We start from the raw sequence: 22,074 nt of genomic DNA on the forward strand, positions 1-22,074 counted from the left end.
TCTTCTCATTTATCTGCTGATACTCAGCACTCAGGCGATCAAACTCTGGTGCCTTTTGTGTGGAACGTGACCATATGGGTTGCACAGCTCAGAACAGGTGACATATGAAGGAGAGCCATCCTCCATCAATTCCAGCTCTGGTCCTCAGCCTGTCCTGGTTTCCCCAGCAGCTAGTCTGACATGCTCTGTGGTACAGAGTGTTCAATTCACATCATCATAGTTGATCTTTCACCTTCAAATTCCTACTGTCAGGGACGCTTGGGTGGCTCAGAGGCAGAGCGTCTACCTTTGGCTCAGGGCGTGATCCCAGAATCCTGGGATCAAGTTCCACATCAGGCTCCCTGCATGGAGCCTGCTTCTCCCTCTGCCTGTGTCTCTGATGAATAAATAAAAATCTTAAAAAAAAAAAAATCCGTACTGTCAAAGTGACTTTCTAAAACCTCTCTAAGAGCTGAGTGAAATTTCATATACCTTCATTTTCTTTAGTCTTTTCATTTGTTTCAACAGTCAACTAGAGAAAAGGGAAACAATCCATTTTTACCTTGAATTTAAATACATAAAGAATCGGAGCAAAAGTCTCTGTGTGTGCAATGGACGCATTGTGGGCCAGACCTGTCACAACTGTTGGTTCTACGTAATTGCCAGGGCGATCCATGACCTTCAGTAGAAAAATAAAATAAGAATGAAAGCATTTTGTTTTCTGGTACTTTGGGTCAGAGAACACAACCTTTCCCTAAAATTATGAGAAAAAAATAATAATAAACACCATTTAGACAGATGAATTATTTCCCCAAAATAACTTCCCATCATTTACAAAACTTTCTCTGCCTCCTGTTGAAACTTAGTTGGTCAGAGAAAAATAAAAAAACAAGTGAAGGGACAAAAGCTGGGATACTGACACGACCAAGTTACATGGAAAAAACACTGTTACAGGTGGCTTATTAAAAATGTTTATACAATGTAAAAAATGTCATCTCTATTGTCTGTGTTTAAAGACTATATTGTATCCCCTCTACCCTCAGAGTAGTATGGTGAATGAAGCCTTAACCCTCACAGTGTGACTGAACTTGGGGACAGAACCTTTAAGGAAAAATTCAAGTTAAATGAGGTCACACAGGTGGGGCCCAAATCTGATAGAACTCAGGTCTATACAAAAAAGGAATACTGGAAACCTGTTCTCATCACACTCAAAAGCCACACGAAGACACCAAGAAGCTGGCTGTCTGTATGCCAACAACAGAGGCCTCATCACCTAACCCTGCTAGCACTCTGACTTTAGACTCAGTCCCAAGAACTGTGAAAAAAGTACACTTCTATTATTTAAATGACCTAGTGAGTCATCTGTGTGGCTCAGTAGGTTAAGCATCAGACTCCATTTCAGCTCAGGTCAGGGTCTCAGGGTCATAGGATCAAGCCCTTCTTTGGGCTCCGCACTCAACATGGACTCTGTTTGTCCCTCTGCCTCCTCCACTGCCCCTCCCCCTGCTCTCTCAAAAATAAAAATAAACAAATTAATACAGGAAAGAATGACCCAGTCTGTGCTATTTTGTTAGGGCAGTCCTAGCAAAGCAATACATATTGTACAAAAATTAAAAAGCCCAAGAATATACTGTACATACTCTCCTAATTAACCCCCATGTAAACAAATCACTGGTTCAAGTCCACTTAAACTAACACCTGCTTCTTCTGTAAAAAAACTCCTGATGCCCATGGCTACCTGCTCTGGCTAGTGGCAGAGTCTCCAATATGCCTGTATCATTTTGACTCTCAGCCTTTGAGCTGTGTGCTTACCAAGAGTCACCTGGATCAACTCTCCCAATCCTGTGTATGGCAGCTGTTATCTATTACCATAATACCACATTGCATTACACAATGTAAGTAAATATTACACAGGGGAAAAAAAAAGAACTATTTTAAATATTAACTTGGGCTACTTGGAAAAATTCAATATAAGTAACAAAAATACACAAATATATATACACACCTCTATCCAACTAGATGTGTATGTGTCAGTGTAAAACCAGGGAGAAAAAAAAAAGAAAACCATGGAGAAGGATTCTGTTGTCAGACAGCTTTTCAAGAGACTCAGTTCTCAGAATTTTAAAGGAAGTGAAAATAAATTGTAGATAATAATCACTTGTCAAGTCCTACCACAGATGAAAATGCCTTGACTCTATATCAAAAGAAATTGTTTACAGGAAAGGTATTATGGCAAAAATCCTGGACATGAAAAAATATACATACTAAAAACCATTTTTACCACAGAACTAATTGGCTAAATGGTAGTTTTGCCATAAAAGACAAAACCATAAAAAACACAGGAGGGGCACTCACTGAAAACAACAACAGGAAAGATGAACAACAAAATTAAAAAGACTTTATTGCAAAATACAAAATGTTTGAATCCATTTAAAAATGTGTAGGTGAGATGCCTGGGTGGCTCAGTCAGTTAAGCACCTGCCTTCAGCTCAGGTAATGATCTCAGGGTCCTGGGATCAAGCCCCACATAGGGCTTCTTGCTCAGTGGGGAGCCTGCTTCTCCCTTGCCCTCTACCCCTCCCCCTACTAATGCTCCATTTCTCTCAAATAAATAAAATATAAAATAAAAAACAAAAAACTCACATGTGGTAGGTAAGTCACACTGTGCAAATAACTGATTTAGTGGATTGTACCTAATTACTTGTCTTCAAAATCACTCTTTTATAGAATTATACATTTTCTTGCTTGTTGATTTGTCTGTTCATTTGACATACTTTTCCTTTTTCCTAAAATTTGTTCCTTTGTTTTTTTGTTTTATTTATTTTTTTAATTTTCTTTTTTTTTTTAATTTCTTCCTTTGTTAAGAATCATATCAGTTTCCAAATACTAGGATGTGTACTTCTAACTGAGCTTTGTATTCTACCCCTGTGGTTTGTGCTTGGCATGTTGCCATGTGCCCATTGACAGATATTTTAAAGTTCTATGGGAAATGCAAAGTTCACAGTTCTGTGGGAAATGGGTTCAAAACTCTGCACCATGGGTGAGACCATGATGAGCACCAAGATTTATATAATATAAAAATGGGAGTACATCAATGGAGAAACAAAACCCAACTGTCAACCCACTGATTACACCAACACACTGGCCAACCAGTTATTTTCATTACCCTTTATGCCAAAATTGCCTTTAGAACCAATTAGTTATGCAACAATGTTTTCGGTGAAAATGCTGGTGGCAAAAATGCCTATTGTAAAACTACTGAGTACCCTGTTTTTGATTCCCTGCCTTTAAAAAGTAATCACTAAGTTCGGATTGTGACCACTGAATACAAAGTCTTGTACTGTCCCAAGAAAAGGAGGTCTCCCTTCCATACAAATTCCTAGGGACTCTGTTCAAAAGCAACCATGGCTTGGAGTTTCCTGTGTGTCCTTCCAGGAGTGTTCCATGCATTTTATGCTGTCCCTCACCAAAAGTTATTTCCCCTTATAAATGGGATAGAGAGAAGACAGTAGTAGGAGACCCTGCACCAATCTGCCCGGAGCCCTACTTGTGCCTAAGAAAAGGAAGCAAAAATCCATCACTAGGGAGCTCAGGTGTCATTACCTTGCCACCATAGACCACAGTGCCACCTTCTTTCTTTGCATCCTCCACTGCTGCAAGAAACATGCTCACTGCCTGTTTGGTGTGGAGTGGCCCATAGAGAACATCAGCTGCAGAGAAAAAGGCATGGTCTTCATCTCACCCTGAATGGCATCATTTTATTGTCTGAACAGCTCTCCTGATGAACACCCCCAACTCTTCATACAGTGTTCCCAGGGTAGAGCAGGAGTCAGCAATCCTTCCCAGTAGGACAGGAAATACTGAATGCTCGGCATTCAGTGAAAATGCTGGTGGCAAGGACTCATCACCTTGAGGGGAGCGATTCATCTCTTCAAGGGGAGCAAAAGGAGCATGGAAACCAGGGGGTGGGGATCCCTGGGTGGTGCAGTGGTTTGGCGCCTGCCTTTGGCCCAGGGCACAATCCTGGAGACTCGGGATCGAATCCCACGTCGGGCTCCCGGTACATGGAGCCTGCTTGTCCCTCTGCCTATGTCTCTGCCTCTCTCTCTCTCTCTCTCTCTCTCTCTCTCTGTGACTATCATAAATAAATAAAAATTTAAAAAAGAAAAAAAAAAAAAGAAACCAGGGGGTGGGGCTGTGTCCTGGTAAAGTTGCTCTACATTAATAGGTGGTGGGCCAAATCTGTCAACGCCTGGGTTAAAGGAATAGCTGTCAATCAATCGTGGCACTGTATTAAAAATGTAAAATCTGGAATGCCTGGGGGGCTCAGTGGTTGAGCATCTGCCTTCGGCTCAGGGCATAATCCCGGGGTCCTGAGATGGAGTCCTGCTTTGGGCTCCCCATGGGGAGCCTGCTTCTACTACTGCCTATGTCTCTGCCCTTCTCTCTGTGAATAAATAAATAATATCTTTAAAATAAAAAGTAAGATCCATTTATTCATGACCATGAGATCATTCTCTACAATCTCCACAGGCTCAGGAGCTGGTGTGGAATTTAACAGGAAAAGACAGATGCTGCCCTATATGGCTGCTGGAATCCAGAACCTGAGAGGTGGCTAGGGGACAGTGGAAGAAGGGAGAGTCAGGTATGCCTCACTGAGGACATGGTATCTTAGAGCACCAGTGGTAGGTAAATGGGGAGCCCACTTCTCCCAGGGAGAAGGATTCTGCTCTCAGATAGCTTTTCCTGTCTGGGAAAAGTGGGGTGAAGGGCATTTCCAATGGAAAAGGTAGCAGGATGGAGCCTGGGACACATGGAGCTCTGTGAGAAAGATGGAGAGCTCAGGGAGCAGGGGGTAGCAAGGGGAACACAGGAAGTCAGGGGTGGGTTAAGCAGAGGAGGAAGAGGTCACAGCATGAAAGACTGTGAGCCAGATCCAGAGGGACTGGGAAAGAATCCAGGTCTCCACTTAAGAGCAATTAAGAGTCACTGGAGTGGAGGGAGCAAGAAAGTGAATTATTTTTAATCTAATTACATTAAAAAAAAAATCATCCTGGCTTCTTTGGAAAGCAGAAGTGGAAGCTAGCAAGTCAGGTGACTTGTGCACCCTTCCACAAGGATGGTGATGGCTTACATGAGCATCGTAAAGAGTGAAGAGAGAAAAGCTTGTCAACTCATCCTATTTGAACATCACCTCCTAAGCTCACCCACCAGCTGACATCAAGCACTCAGGATCTTAAGACACTTGGGTGGCTCAGTGGTTGAGCATCTGCCTTTGGCTCAGGGTGTGATCCCAGGGTCCCAGGACTGAGTCCCTCAGGAAGCCTGCTTCTCCCTCTGCCTATGTCTCTGCCTCTCTCTCCATGTCTCTCATGAATACATAAATTAATTCTTTAAAAAAAAAAAAAAAAAAGCACTCAGGATCCTAAGCTTAGGAGCAGACCTGATATCCCCAGTGCCCAATAACTCTGCTTCTTATGCCCTCCTGCCTCTCAGGAAATAAAAAACAGAAAGTACAAGATCAGAACATTTTGAAATGAGCCAGATAGATACTCACAGTCCCATGGGTTCCCCACACGGATCTGCGCATAGGCCTTTTTAAGCCTATTTACAACTTCATCATGGATGCTTTCGTGTAAAAACTACATGAAAAAAGAAACATTCAAGGGAAGAGTCAAACATACAAATTTGTAACAATGTGCAATTTTCCTTAATAGTACTGATTTACAACTCTAAATGGTTTTTAAATATTGTGATCTCTGAAAACATAAGCAAACATAAGTATTCTGTAACTTCTAATTTTAATATTAACTACATTAAGATAATAATTTCCACTCGGTGAAGGTTAGAAAAAAATTATAAGCCATGTCTTCATCAAGTTTCTAAGAACCTATCTGGCCAAGCCTCACACATCATTCAGGCCTGTTTTTATTCTAGAGCATTCGACATGTTAGGTACCAGAGAGCCTCAAGTTTCTCTGTCCCAGTCATAGTGAACACACACTGTATGGTCAGCCCAGCGCAGCTGTTTAACAGCAGGCCCTTAGCCTCGGGCCAAGCAGGGTTCCAGAGGGAGGCCTCAACCTCACTCTAGGTAGGATGGTAAGCTCCATGCTACATTCCTGCTGATGCAGATGAACTTGTCAAACCATCCATTCTCTGGGTTGGTCTTCATGTAGCAAATGGACTGACAGTCTTGGAGAGGTCCACCGTACTGGAAAAGATTTTTCTACATGTCACTAATTGTCCCTATGGAAACCAATGTGGGCAGTGGGTAACAGCATCCTCTAACATTTAAGACTAAATATAAAGCATGATTATGTACACTTGCCCCAACATACAAAGGAAAAATAAAACTTGGCTGAATATACAAATGCTTGACTTCCATTTCATTTCAAACTTTACCATGTGATTAAATTATTTTTTGGAATACTGATTTCCTTCTCAGCACTGGCGCAGTAAAAGTTTAAAGCAAACAAATTAATAAGTTATAAATATTCTATGAACATAGTATCTCAGAGTTTTTTGAAAACTTCAACTATGGAAAAACAAAGGAAATACAGATTACCAACTACTGCCAAATACAGGGGTAAAATCAATATGAAAAGTTATAAAAAAAAGAGACTTACTTTACAGATAGATATCTTTTATTCTAATTAATTTACATTATATCAACCTTATAAAGAATTGGTTCCTACTCATTATGGGAGAGAATAAAAATACAAAGCCAACTCCTCTGTAATTAATTGCAAAACTTTTTTTTATTTAAGGAGGAAAACTTAACAAGAGTAATTTTTTAAATGCCAAATGTAGGGGTGCCTAGGTGGCTCATTCAGTTAAGCGACTGGACTCTTGATTTTGGCTCAGGTCATAATCTCAGGGTTATGAGGTTGAGCCCCTGGTCGGGCTCCTGCTGGGTGTGGAACTTGCTTAGGTAGATATTCTTCCTCCCTCTCTCACTCCTCCTCACTTTGCTCTCTCTCTCTCTCTCAGGAAAAAAAAGGTAAAATGGAGCCACATCTTGTACCTAATCAAAATTTGTTTGGTTGTAGTATGGTTTTCAGTACCACGAGAGTCATGAAAATCAGGGTTGTATCCTACATAAAACTGAAATCCAGCTCAAATCTAAGTCTGGAGATTAAAATTTTCAAATTCCACACATGGATGCTAAACCACATCTCCCTATATGCACTTAATACTGACCTGTCCTATATATGAGTGTGCCGGCCATATATTCATACAGAGACAACAAATATAAAGTCACTTGCTTTTCAAGAAACCATGCCAGGGCAGCTAAAGTGGCTTAGCAGTTTAGTGCCGCCTTCAGACCAGGGCGTGATCCTGGAGGAGACCTGGGATCGAGTCCCGTGTCGGGCTCCCTGCATGGAGCCTGCTTCTCCCTCTGCCTGTGTCTCTGCCTCTCTGTGTGTGTGTGTCTCTCATGAATAAATAATAGAATAAAATAGTTTTTAAAAATTAAAAAATAAAAAAACCATGCCATACCAAGTCTAGATCTAATACCAGACTTACAGGCCCAAAATCAAAATCTTTATAATACTTTACTATTTAAAGTGTTTTTATGAAAAAGCCAAGGCTATCTATCTTTCAGCAAATAATTTTTGAATTCTTCAAACTTTGACCTGATTTTATTCTTTAAGTAACATTGGACTTTGTCTCTATTATTCCAGGTTTAACACTGACAACGGGTCTCATCTCTCAGTCAAACTCCAATCAATTAGCGTGAGTCCACTTTCAGTTTGGGGTGGAGAGTGATGCAGAGTCCCTGGCTGATCAGCACCATCTGCTTCGAGCAAGGAAGAGACTAACAGGAGTACAGATGTGCCAACCACGTCTACAGAATACATTTTTCTAGCTGTACTTCTACACCACTTCCTAACAGTACAACTTGTTACTAAGCAGGGTTTGAAGACAAATTCATGGAATGTCATGTGCCCACGCAGACACACTCACCAGGCGCCTCGCCGTGGTACACCTCTGGCCAGCTGTCCCCACAGCTGCGAAGAGGACTGATGGAACAACTAAGCTGAGGTCCGCATCCTCAAAAGCTTAGAAAAACAAAACAGATACCCATCAGTGTCGCCAAACAGATAAGCTAACTGGTACTAAGTGATGCTGTCAAAAAGCTCAGTCAGAGGAGTAGCAGCATTAACCCCATACAAGCATGCTTCACATCAGAAGCCAACTTTCTTTCCAGGAAGGATGGCCTAAGAGCAGAATGATGAGCTCTATGGTCTTTACCCCAAGACAGAGTCAAATGAGATTAATAATCGTATGTACCTCGTGGGATTACTGTAGGAATTAAAGGAAATAACCCATATGAAACAGCTGAGCACAGTATCTGTGAATACCCAGTGCTCACTAAACGCTAATTGTATCTTTAAATCAATGCTCTTTAACTAGAGGAGTTCAACCAAAATAAACCCATCACCACACTTTTTAAATTTCTGATGTACGCCATAAATATACAGGCATTTACACAGGAGGAGAATGATGGCAATATACAAATTACCAAATTTTGCTTTTTTAGCACAAAATTCATGCTTCTATCAAGCCTCATCCTACTGATGTTCATTATCCAAAAAGGGCTGGTAGCCTATTTCCTTTTGCACCCAACAACCAAAAAAGAAAATCAAGTCAACTCCAAGCCTACAGGTAAACGATCAAATGCTTTAAAAGCTCCTTCCCAATATAAAAGCACTCAGCATTTCAGAATGGATAGGCTAACTTTTTTGAAATATAAAGGAATCAGCAGGTCATCTAAGAGTAAGTTACTTAGGGGTGCCTAAGTGGCTCAACCAGTAAGTGTCCTCCTTTGGCTCAGGTCGTGATCCTGGAGTCCTGGGATGGGGTCCTGCATGGGACCACTGCTCAGCGGGGAGTCTACCTCTCTTGCTCTATCTTTTCCTTCTGCTCCTCCCCCTGCTTGTGCTGTCTTGCTCACTATCACTCTCAAATAAATAAAATCTTTAAAAAAACAAAAAAAAAAAGGCGAGTTATTTACTCCAGAGAAATATGTGGCCAGTTTTCAGAAAGCAGAAGGAAAAATAAGAAATCATGCCACACTAGGAAGCCTCAGACATGGGCTCTAAGCCCCAGGTAGCATTTCCCAACAGGAACACCTGTCCTTTCTAGTCATCTCTGCCTTCAAACCTTTGTGTCCTGTCTCACAAGTAAATCCTGAAAGCTAAGATTATGTCTTAGACACACACAGCAGAGGAGGGAGGAGTGTCTATGTGAATTCTGTAGGTTCCCTGTGGCTACCAAAACTATTCTGAGCAGAAAACAAATGAAGTGCAGCCTTACCAATAATGGCGTTGTTTCCTCCAAGTTCTAACAAGCTTCTCCCTTTAAAAACACATAAACACACATTAATGCCCATGTCAGTATTTAATGCACATTGCAAGACACAGCCTCAAATCACAGCCCACTTCAATTATTTTAAATTAATTTTATTTTCAGATTCAAAATGTAGCATGAACATTCCATCAATGTCAAACTTCTTGATTTTCATAACTATACCATAGTTATATGGCCCAATGTCCTAATTCTGAAGAAACAGACCAAGATATTTAATGTTAAAGAAACACAGCGTCTTCAACATTTCTTCGAAGGTTAAAAAACCAATATGCACTCACTGTTTATGTACATGCGTGCATGTTGCTAGAGAGAGAAAATGATGAATGGGGCAACATGTAAGCAATTAGGTGAATTTCATTAAAGGATATATAGAAATTCCTTCTGTTAGTCTCACTAACTTTTCTCTCACCATGATGTTATACCTCCTGAAACTCTTTAACTGTGGGAAATTGTGTCACCTGCCAAGATATTAAACATAGAATCACCATATAATCTAGCAATCCACTTCTGGGTACTTAACCAATAGCTAAAAGGTGGAAGCAATCCAAGGTCCATCAATAAATGAACAAATAAACACAATACTATCCATCTCTAAAATGGACGAAGATTCCAACATATGCCACAACCCTTATAACATGCTATGTAAAGTAAGCCATTCACAAAAGCACAAATCACTACTCACTGATGACACTACTCATTGGAGGTTCTTAGACTAGTCAAATCCACAAAGAAAGAAAGGAGAGGGCAGCCCAGGTGGCTCAGCGGTTTAGCGCCACCTTCAGCCCAGGGTGTGATCCTGGAGACCTGGGATCGAGTCCCACATCGGGCTCCCTGCATGGAGCCTGCTTCTCCCTCTTCCTGTGTCTCTGCCCCCTCTCTCTCTCCTCTCTGTGTTTCTCATGAATAAATAAATAAAACCTTTTAAAAAAAAAAAAAAAAAAAAGAAAGAAAGGAGAATATGGTTGCCAAGGGCTGGAGGATGGCAGAAATGGGGAGTTCATGTTTAATGGGGATAAAATTGGGAAAACAAAAAAGTTCTAGAGAGGGATGATGGTGATGGTTGCACAACAATGAAAATGCAGGGATACCTGGGTGGTTCAGCGGTTGAGCATCTGCCTTTGACTCAGGGCCTGATCCCAGGTCCGGGATCAAGTCCCACATCAGGCTCCTGTGGAGAGCCTGCTTCTCCCTCTGCCTGTGTCTGCCTCTTTCTCTCTCTGTCTCCCATGAATAAATAAATAAAATCTTAAAAAAGAAAAAATGTACTTAATCCCACAGAAGTGTAAACTTAAAATGGTTAAAAGAATAAATTTTGTTACTTTATATATATATATATATATATATATATATATAAAATATATATATACACACATTTCTTTTACCACAACAAAAAAAAGTTAAGTAATTATGTGCTCATTGTAGAAAAAATATATTTTTTATTTTTTATTTTTTATTATTATTTTTTAATTCATTTATGATAGTCACAGAGAGAGAGAGAGGCAGAGACACAGGCAGAGGGAGAAGCAGGCTCCATGCACCGGGAGCCCGATGTGGGACTCGATCCCAGGTCACCAGGATCGCACCCTGGGCCAAAGGCAGGCGCCAAACCGCTGCGCCACCCAGGGATCCTGAAAAAAAACATTTTTTAAATCAGAAATTATCAAACAGGCAAAAAGCTACAGCTCATAAGTCACCATGAAATCTCTCCTTATAATTTGATACAGCACCTTCAAATCTCTTTGCTGTTCCTTTATATTTACTTGACATCATAGGAACTAATTTGCTCTTAACATCTTTTCCGTAAGTTAAGAGCTATTAAAAAAAAATCACTCAAAGACAAATCATGAGAGACTCTTGCCTCTAGGAAACAAATTGAGAGTTGTTGAGGGAGGTAGGGGCAGGGAGAGGGTAACTGGGTGATGAACATTAGGGAGGGCATATGATGTGATGAGCACTGGATGTTACATTGTATGTTGGCAAATTGAATTTAATTAAAAAAAAGTCACTGTATATAACTATTTCAACATGATGATCTATCAAATTTTACTTACCTACTCTCTAGTGTTGGATTTATTGGTTACTGATCATCTATCTACCTCGATTATCTATTTCAGTAGGGCCATAGGGTAGCTCTTGCTATACACCACCAACCTGCATTCCAGGAAAGTTACACAGAGGCTATGAACACCACTCTTATTTTACACACCTTAGCAGAAAGAGCAGAGATTTGTCTCAATTTTATTTTTATTTTTATTTTTTTGTCTCAATTTTAGAGCTTGTGTTTACTTTGGACCTTTTGAATATTTTTCCTTAAATGCCCTTTAAAATCAGCTTCTACATGAATAAATTTTTTTATTTGTGATATCAGGAGAACATGTGACAGCAGGGAGAATATGTTTTCTCTCCAATGCTCTGAAACAGTGAAAGATCCAGGGGACATTATAAGGAGATGGGGCTGTTATTACCAGAAGTCACTGCTACTATCAGTTGTAGTCTTTGCTACTACAGGCATTTAAGCCAGCTTGCTGGCTTCAGCAGAAGAAGCTGCTCTTCTCTTCTCTATGCTAAGAAAAGGAATAGAGCAGCAGATTCTACACCGAACATGGGCTCCTGCTGCCTGGCTTCCAGGGACACACCGCAGAGAAGGGACTTATATATTTCATAACCTTCTAATTCTCTATGTGCACCCTAACTATACTCATAACCACCAACCTTCTCCAAGAACCTGTAACTGAAAGATGGATACGTGTTTCTAAAGACTGTAATCCTGCTACAAAACAGTACTACTTCAGTGAGAATAACAAACTACAGCTTTGAGTAAGAAGGGGAAAAGACCAGGAAGAGATGAACCTGCTTGTGGAGACAGCAGTACTAATGACCTAGAGCACCCTGGCACATGCTTCCTGGGCCAGCTGTGGATCTTCAAAGGAACTATCTATTCACAAACTTTGCCCATTTTTTAATGGGGCTTTTTTTCTATTGTTGAATTTTTAAGAATTATTTATTCTAGAGACGAATGTCTCCTCAGATAAAGGATCTGCAAATACTTTCTCCCATTCTGTATGTTGTTCTATCTATTTTTTGGTAAGTATTTGTGGAAGCACAAAAATTTTTATTTGATGAAGCCTACTGTATCTTTTGTTGCCTGTGTCATATCTAAGACACCACTGCCTAATCCAAGGTCACAAAAACCTATCCCTGTTTTCTTCTATGAGTTTGATAGTTCTGGCTCTTATATTCAGGTCTTCAGAACATTATATTTGGGGTATAGGATGAAGTAGGGATCTTTTCATACCTATGTCCATAGATTTATCTAGTTGTCCCAGTACCCTTTGTTGAAAAGATGACTCTTTCTCCATTGAAATGTCCTAGCACCCTTACTAAAAATCAAATGACCATGGGACAGCTGGGTGGCTCAGCAGTTGAGTGTAGGCCTTCAGCTCAGGGTGTGACCCTGGAGTCCTAGGATTGAGTCCCACATTGGGCTCCCTGCATGGAGCCTGCTTCTCCCTCTGCCTCTTGGTGTCTCTCATGAATAAATAAATATTTTTTAAAAAATCAAATGACCATAACCATGGATTTATTTCTGGACTCTCACTGTTCTTCCAATGATCTTTGTCCTTATGCCAGGACATTGTCTCAATTACTGAATTTTTGTATTAAGTTGTGACATCAGGAAGTATGGGTCCTCCAAATTTATTCTTTTTGAAAATGTTTTCAGCTGCTTGAGGTCCTTCACATTTCATCTAATTTCTGCAAAGAAGCTAGCTGACATTTTAAAAGGGACTGCAATGAATCCGTAGATTATCTAAGCGGTATTGCTCTTAGGCTATAACAACATTAAGTTTTTCAAAAACTAAAAATGGGATGCTGCCTTCAGCCCAGAGACTGATCCTAGAGACCTGGGATCGAGTCCTATGTCGGGCTCCATGCATGGAGCCTGTTTCTCCCTCTGCCTGTGTCTCTGCCTTTCTCTCTCTGTCTCTCATGAATAAATAAAATCTTTAAAAAAATAAATTAATTAATTAATTAAATAAAATAAATAAAATTAAATAAAACAAACAAATAAATGCATGCAACACCTTTATAGCCAAACAGCTGGAAGATTTAGAAGTCAAGCCTCATCTTATGCTAGGGTTAAACTTCAGCACAAGAACCAAAATTTGACGGTGAATATTATTCCTGTAAACCTCTTTAGTAAGCCATAGAGTGGAGCACACAAAGTTGTGTGCATACAATCCTTGCCAGTTTTACATATATAAAATGTAAAAGGAGATGAGCATATTTAAGCATTCCATTCCATACTCACTCTAGGTCTTATCAATCCCTGGTCCTGCTTAAAGTGTGAGTTTTCTGTTTTTCATTTGTCAAACACTTCTGATAGAAATAAAGAAATGCAATTGAAAGGATTTCACTTTGGTCATTCATGGGGAAAATGGCATCCTTTTCCAAATTATGCTACTAAATTTGCAATCTCCCTATTATTAATAACTATACCTCTCCTTTTTCACTGGGATAGTCAAATAAACAACATGGCTGGTGTATCCGCAGAAAGGATCAAGGGGGAAAAAAAGGCAACTTTTAGATTTCATAGCCACACCTGAGGGAAGGGTGATCCTCATGAGCAAGTCAACACTTACCAAACCTCTCCTGCACCATAAGGGCCACCTGTCTTCCCACTTGCGTGCTCCCAGTGAAGGACAGCAGGTTCACCCGCTCATCTTTGGCCATTGCTGTGCTGCAGGGGAACAATCAGCGTCACCCAAGGCAGAGAAACCCAGCAAGTGGTAGCAGCTACTGGAACATGATTCCTCATCATAGACAAGCACTTAGTCAGAAACAAAAAAAGTCTGTCCCAACAGTGCAAGGGAAGGTCTTCATGAAAATGAACTAGATTTTCAGGACACCTGAGTGGCTCAGTGATCGACTATCTGCCTTTGGCTCAGGTCAGGATCCCAGGATCAAGTCCCATATTAGGCTCCCTACAGGGAGCCTTCTCCCTCTGCCCATGTCTCTGTCTCTCTGTGTCTCTCATGAAAAAATAAATAACATCTTAAGAATAAAAAAAAAAATTTAAAAGCAAAGAAAAAAGAAATGTGGGCTCAGCAGTTTTGTGCCACCTTCAGCCCGGGGCCTGATCCTGGAGACCCGGGATCGAGTCCCACATCAGGCTCTCCGCATGGAGCCTGCTTCTCCCTCTGCCTGTGTCTCTGCCCCTCTCTCTCTGTGTCTCTCATGAATAAATAAATAAAATCTTAAAAAAAAAAAAAAAAGAAATGTCTCAAACAGGCACATCTCTGGAGATGAGTAGATGAATGGCTGGAGATGAGTAGATGAGAAGGGAATGGATGCTAAGTGCTGATGGGTATGAAAGTTCCCTTTTGGTGTAATGAAAATATTCTTGAAACAATAATGGTGATGGTTGCACAACACTATGAATATTCTAAGAACCATTCAACTATACTTTTTTAAGAAGAGAATTTTATGGTATGTGAGTTATGCAGCAATTTTCTAAAAACAATACATTTTTAAAAAGAGGCTGTATTCCCAGAGGTCCCCTTTTTGTTCAGCTGAAGAGCCTAGATAATAGGATGGGGAGCAGAGGGAGACACCAAACTGTAATTCTACTTGCTTTATATATTTATACAGTGGTTTCTTATTTTAGGCTATCAACACCTCATAAAAGTAGCTCTGGACAATTAAAAAGACAATTCTTACTCATCTTCCAACAAAGGCTATGTAGTCATAAAGGCAAAGCCCAATGAAATAAAAAATAATAATGATTAACAAAAACCACTCTCACCTCCTCAGCTATATAGGGTTTCATTATTCTAATAAGTAAGATTCTAGGGGTGCCTGAGTGGCTCAAGTGATTAAAGCATCTGCCTTCAGCTCAGGTCATGATCCCAGGGTCCTGGGATTGAGTCCCACATCAAGCTCCTGCTCAGCAGGAAGCCTGCTTCTCCCTCATGCTCTCCCTATCTCTCTCCTCTCAGATAAATTAATTAAAAAAAAAAAAGATTCTAATCAATCAATCTGGAGTCTTTCAACAGAGAGCTACTCTGGGCCCACTGACCTACCCAATGTCTGCTCCACCACAGGTCAAGGAACAAATAGCACCAGGCAGCTTGTTGTCCTCCAGAACCTTGGCTATTATTCTACAAAGGAAAAAAGCAATTATTAAAAAGGGAACAATTTAATTTCTAAGAGGTTTTTTGTTTGTTTGTTTGTTTGTTTGTTTTTTTAAAACTAGGAATAATTTCCAACCACTTGACTTTCCTTTTTCAATTCTCTCCCCCAACCTCCACTCACCACCCCAAACAGGCAGGCCGGGATTCCAACCTCACATATTAAGAGATAAGATTTCCCAACACTTAAAAGCACAATTATTTCCTTAAAATCTTAAGGAGAAAAATACATGGGGCTCCTGGATGGCTCAGTCAGTTGAGCGTCTAACTCTTGATTTTAGCTCAGCTCATGACTTCAGAGTCGTGAGATACAGCGCTACATCAGGCTCTGCACTGGGTGTAGAGCCTACTTAAGATTCACCTCTCTCTCTCAAAAGAAAAAAAAAAAAAAAAGAAAAATACTTGCAAAAATAAAAGACACAACACACTGGTCAGGTAGTTCAAGTGTTCATTGTTTTCAAAGATTTTCTGCCAAACTATGAACACCAGGCTGGGTTCAAGATGACAGACTAATCACAGAGCATTTTTTTGGGTCTCTTGCCACAAATCCATTAAAATGAGGGTAAGAAATAAAAAGGAATAAAATCTAGAAAAATGAAGAAAAGGAAAGGTAGTCTCCATCAGCAAATGAGTAGTTTCAACACATCTCTGCAAAGAGACACCAGCCAGGGACGTGGTCAAGGATGAAACAGGAAACTGGCCCCTAAGTTACAGTAGTTGCTGAGCAGCTAGAGCAAAGGGAGCTGGACCTGCCAGCAGAACCTAAGCGTGTTCAAGACCAGTGTCCAAAAAAAAAAAAAAAAAAGAGACCAGTGTCCACTGGCTTTGCACCAAATTCTTTAGTCCACAAATTGATGGTTGCCCAGGTTGGGGATGGGAGGATGGGTAAAATGGGTGAAGGGGAGTGGGAGTACAGGCTTCCAGTTATGGAGCAAGTAAGTGATGAGAATAAAAGGCACAGCGTAAGGAATATAGTCAATGACATTGTAATAGCATTGTATGGTGACAGTCGGGAGCTACACTTGTGGTGAGCACAGCATAATGTACATATTTGTCCAATAATTATTTTATACATTTGAAACTAATGTAACATTACATGTCTACCATACTCAAAAAATTTTTTAAAAATACTGTTGTTTTTTTAAAAAAGAAAAAATTTTATTTAGTCCAGAAGTATCAGCGCCCTCCGGGCTACATCACTGTGGGCAAGCAGAGCTGCTTCTTCAATGTTATCCTATGACTTATGCTACTTAAGTTATAATGATAAATACAGTTCAAGGCCACTTAAATCTGATAGTTGTACAAAACGGCTTCAGTAATTCTGGCTTCTCTGACACAGGGTTCTTTCATTCATTCTGACCTTCCTGAGGCACTTGGACCTAAATAGAGCCAAGGCTCTTTTCATCAATCTTCTAACCCTCTAGCTACTCTAATGCAACTTAAATTTCAAAAAATAATCCAAACCCTAAACACAATTCCATAAAAAAAGATACCATTGCTATATGTAAATTCTCCAACTGTCCCCCAAACACGTCGTTTATAGTGCTGTTCTTTTTTTTCAGGCCATGAAGGATCACATGTGCCACTGTCATGTCTGAGACCAGACGTCAGGCAGTCCAATTTCTCCCAGGGACTCAGGGTATATATACTGTCTGCACAAGGAGATGGATTGTTCTTCAAGGGTGGGAATTTTGCTTTGTGCCTTAGGTTTGCAAAACCCTTTTCCATACTGCATGGAGCTTCTGACTTTGGGTTAGCTCTGTTGTTTTGCTGCCCTAGTTACCTGGTATGTGTTAGAAAGTCAACAGTGCTACACAGACACAACAGGACTTCTGCTAGAAATGACCCCTGAACTGGTTGACTCCACCTAGACCAGGGTAACATCGTGAGGATTATAAATGGGAAGCTCAGGCTTTCTGGTCTTCCCTGAGCACAGGGACTCTGGTAACTTCATGTCCCTTGTGGGTAGCTAAAAGCTCTGCTGATAGAATTGTTCCAAGACATTCCGGTTCCTATGGGTCAGCAGGCTTTTATACCAGGGCAACTGCTACAATTGTCCAAAGCAGATCTCATCTCCCTGCTCTTGCATGAATTGCTACGAAGACATAGAAGAAGAGAAATACTGGATGCTCTCCTCCTCCCAAAATACAACCTTTTCTACATCCTGCTGACTAGAAATAGGTGCAGTGTGTGGCCTGTCGTCATCTACAAATCTGAACATTTAGCTGAATTTAAGAACTGCTGGGCAAGAAGAGGGCACCCTTGGTTAATTCCAGCAAAATCTAGCATCATTTTGCTTATTGTCTTCTGTAATAAAATCAGATAACATTCTCAATTATCTAAAGAACCAGCCATGTTCCCATGTGAACATTTCAAATCCTTCAAACTGTTTAGAACAAATACATAAATAAGCTCAAAGCAGCAATCACTTAGAACATCTGAAACTATTATCAAAGTACATATTTTAAACCAGCTGCTTAATAACAACTGCCAAGTCTGTTCACTATATCGACAGTAACTGTTTTAGGGTTTTTGTTTTTTAAACTGCCTGGGAATCTCATCATTTTTATAGATGTGTTCTGTCTCATGTGTTTTGTAGATTACAGGTGTCGGTAATAACTATAAGTATAATCATAAATTTTAATTATTATAGGTCAATAATTATTTAATTATCCAATTTAATTATCTTGCCTTGGAGGATAAAGTTTACTCAATAGCACATAGTCCCTTCAAGTAAATACTAACCCACACTACTCTGTTTTAGCCTATGTTGCAATTGCTAAGCCACTGTCCCTAAGTTTCTTAACATTAAGGACCCTCTTCCACAGAGACTCCACATGCTTTCTACTAGCAATTCTTCAGAGAATGTAGACCATGCGACCAATGGAACATCAAGGAAGGTCAACACACATCCCTGTACATGGAAAGACATCCTCTTTCTATACAGATTCCAAATTCCAATGACACATCAGGAACACAAATTTCATGACCTAAACAGTGTTGTCAAGTTCTCAAAAATGAATTAAAAAAAATTCCATAACCAAAAAATGAAATACATTTTAGACATTGCTAGAATCAGTAGAACAGTATAATAAACATTTCCTTCTGTTTTTCCAACCACCTATTAAATGAAAGCAATGAAAGTAGAAATCAAAACCATGAACATGTTCAGCAATTACTAAATACAACCCCTAAACTGCACAATTTCCTTTCCACTGGATTTTTCTTTCCCAAGTGAAATAAAGGTTTATAAGAGCTCAATTTCAACATGTTAATCAATACTAGAATGTTTCCAAAGAGTTCAATGATACGGCTCTGAAAGAACTCCATATACTGTAAAATGATTATCAAAATGTTATTACAATCAAAGGAGAAAGAGGTTATCCAAGTTCCATGCTTAAGTAAATATGACCCTTCCACACAGGATTACAAATCAGTGCCTATCAATCACCCTCTGAGATTATTCAAGACTCAAGAAAAAGAAAGCCACATACTTACTTTGTGACAGCTACACTAATGAGGGAAGTTGTTGGAGCTCCTTTCCTTAAGAGGGTTAAAAAAAAAAAAGGGCAACTTAATTTGGTAGAAATCATAAATACCTTTTCCTGTCAAGAAAAAGCAAAACTCTTTGTGATGAGTTCTGTCCAATTAGACCACAAAACCTAGTAACTGAAATCAAAATCTGTCCTTCTAAAGCTTTGTGTCTGGGACCCAAGGGACTACAAAACTTTGCAAAACATAAAAATGACACCAAACAGGGGAGCCTGGGTGACTCAGTTAAGTGTCTGCCTTTGTCTCAGGTTATAATCTGAAGGTCCTGGGAGGAGTCCAGCATCCCCTGCATCCCCATATCATCATATCTTTGGGCTCAGTGGGGAGCCTGCTTCTCCCTCTGCCTCTGCCCCTGCTCTAGCTTTCTCTCTCTCTCAAATAAAATAAATAAAATAAAATAAAATCTTAAAATAAAAGAAAAGAAAATCTTAAATAAAAAAATAAAAGAAAATCTTAAAAAATAAATAAATAAAATCTTAAAAAAAAAAAAAAAGAAAATTACACTGAATAATTTTGAACCTGCTTCCCAGACTAAACACAGGAACCATTACATTAACCTTTGTCAATTACGGAAATGGAAATCTATCAATGTGAACTTCAGAAGTTCCTCAGAAGGCTCAGAGGGCTGAGAAAAACCATATGACCCATCTTTATGAATTAAAACACTGGAAAGCATGGGGCCCTCTGGCAACATGGTGCCAATCATTCATCTCCCAACGATGCCAGGCTTTTATAGACAGTCTTTGAATATACTCAATTGAACACAACATTATGGTTAAGTGAAGAGCCAGTGGGACAGATGCCAAATGGGCAAAGACAGTTCTCCTGGCTTTCCTGATCTCACTTCCTCCACTCACCATGGAAGCTAAAAACAAGCAAGTGTTTTGTCATCTGTGAAATAGACATTTTCCTAATCAACTTCTATTATGCATTTTATGAAGGTGTTAAAGTTGGGATGTCTGGGTGGCTCAGTGGTTGAGCATCTGCGTTCAGCCCAGGTCATGATCCCAGGGTCCTGGGATCGAGTCTCACATCAGGCTCCCTAAGGGGAGCCTGCTTCTTCCTCTGCCTATGTCTCTGCCTCTCTCTCGGTCTCTCATTAATAAATAAATAAAATCTTTAAAAAAAAAAGACATTAAAATTAATATATTTAACCACAGCCAAGGGCTGCAGAATCAATAACTTGGGAATTCACGATGAAATTTTTATTGAAGGTAGGGGGGAGTCAAATTTCACAAAGAAGGTTGTAACTCTTCCCAAGTTCTTTTTTTCTAACTTTTAAACTGAGTTTTGTTTGAAGAGTGTGGCATAAAGAATACACCTGGGTTTTTGTTCCCAGTTTCTGAAATAATAGAAACCCCTTGGAATTTCCTGAGGGATAGAAGTGTCTCTGTTATGCTAACAAGGTGACCTGTGCCGGGAGAGTTTGCTTGACTGCTGCAGGATACGGGCTGGTCACTGATCTCCATAAAAACCAACAGTGTGATTAGAGGGTTGGAACTCCACCTATGTCCCCCCACTCCATCTACTTACCGGGAATGGAGTATGGCTGAGAGTCCAATCACCTGTTCAATGATTTCATCAACTGTGACTTTTTAAGGAAACTCCAATAAAAACTGTACTCAGCAAAGCTGAGTATAGCCTCCTGGTAGGTGGGGTGATATGCCCCAACTGAACTGGGAAAAGGCATAGAAGCTCTGCATCTGGGACCTTCTACCCCTTACCCTATGCGTATCCTTTAAAATAGAACTGTAGGGATCCCTGGGTGGCGCCGCGGTTTGGCACCTGCCTTTGGCCCAGGGCGCGATCCTGGAGACCCCGGATCGAATCCCATGTCGGGCTCTCGGTGCATGGAGCCTGCTTCTCCCTCTGCCTGTGTCTCTGCCTCTCTCTCTCTCTCTCCCTCTGTTACTATCATAAATAAATAAAAATTTAAAAATAAATAAATAAATAAAAATAAAAATAAAATAGAACTGTAATCAAGTGCCTGACTGGCTCAGCTGGTAGAGTATAAGACTTTTAAAATAAAACTGTAATCATTAAATAAAGCACTTTCTTGAGTTCTGTGAGTCATTCTAGTGAATTACTCAAACTGAGGCCTCATGGGGACCTCCTAATTGATACATGGCGGGCCAGAACTGCAGATGTCCTGGTGACCTGGGGATGCTCTTGGCGGACATCTGAAGAGTAAACAACCTTGTGAAGGGTTAAGCCCTTACATCTGCAGAGCCAACACCAACTCTTGCAGTATACCCACTTGGGGTGGAAAGAGCTGGAAACCAGAGTAAGGCCAAGCCTTTGTCAAAAAAAAAAAAAATAAGGCAAAAAAATTAATTATACCAATAGCATAATACGTAGTAATAAAAAATCAGCACTCTACAACTAGCAGTGTGACTTATATGTTCAAACAAGATGAAATCAGAAAGGGAGAGACTCTTGGGCAGCCCTGGTGGTGCAGCGGTTTAGCGCCGCCTGCAGCCTGGGGTGTGATCCTGGAGACCCGGAATCGAGTCCCACATCGGGCTTCCTGCATGGAGCCTGCTTCTCCCTCTGCCTGTGTCTCTGCCTCTCTCTCGCTCTCTCTGACTGAATAAATAAATCTTTAAAAAAAAAAAAAGAAAGGGAGAGACTCTTAATCATAGGAAACAAACTGAGGGTAGCTGGAGGGGACGGAGTTGGAGGGACGGGGTTAACTGGGTGATGGACATTAAGGAGGGCATGTGATGTAATAGGCACTGGGTGTTATATAAGACTGATGAGGGCAGCCCGGGTGGCTTAGCAGTTTAGCGCCACCTTCAGGCTCCCTGCATGGAGCCTGCTTCTCCCTCTGCCTGTGTCTCTACCTGTCTCTCTCTCTCTCTCATGAATAAATAAAATCTTTATTAAAAAAAAAAAGACTGATGAGTCACTGATCTGTACCTCTGAAACTAATAATGCATTATGTTAATTAATTCAATTAAAATTAAAAAATAAAGTGT

At 40.3% G+C, this 22,074-nt stretch overlaps 1 protein-coding gene across 1 annotated transcript in view; it reads right to left on the minus strand.

The window, feature by feature from the left end:
* ALDH7A1 (aldehyde dehydrogenase 7 family member A1) overlaps window positions 1–22,074 on the minus strand; it is a 46,966-nt gene that overhangs the window by 7,616 nt on the left and 17,276 nt on the right. Inside the window, exons 7-14 of the mRNA XM_077911474.1 lie at window positions 19,043–19,087; window positions 15,437–15,514; window positions 13,997–14,094; window positions 9,303–9,344; window positions 7,950–8,044; window positions 5,537–5,621; window positions 3,583–3,689; window positions 542–658 (exon numbers count right to left, since the gene is read on the minus strand). Of these exons, the coding sequence (XP_077767600.1) occupies window positions 542–658; window positions 3,583–3,689; window positions 5,537–5,621; window positions 7,950–8,044; window positions 9,303–9,344; window positions 13,997–14,094; window positions 15,437–15,514; window positions 19,043–19,087 (667 nt within the window). The remainder of the gene's footprint in view (window positions 1–541; window positions 659–3,582; window positions 3,690–5,536; window positions 5,622–7,949; window positions 8,045–9,302; window positions 9,345–13,996; window positions 14,095–15,436; window positions 15,515–19,042; window positions 19,088–22,074) is intronic.

The sequence above is a fragment of the Canis aureus genome, chromosome 10, assembly GCF_053574225.1.
Source record: "Canis aureus isolate CA01 chromosome 10, VMU_Caureus_v.1.0, whole genome shotgun sequence".
NCBI classification, from domain to species: Eukaryota; Metazoa; Chordata; class Mammalia; order Carnivora; family Canidae; genus Canis; species Canis aureus.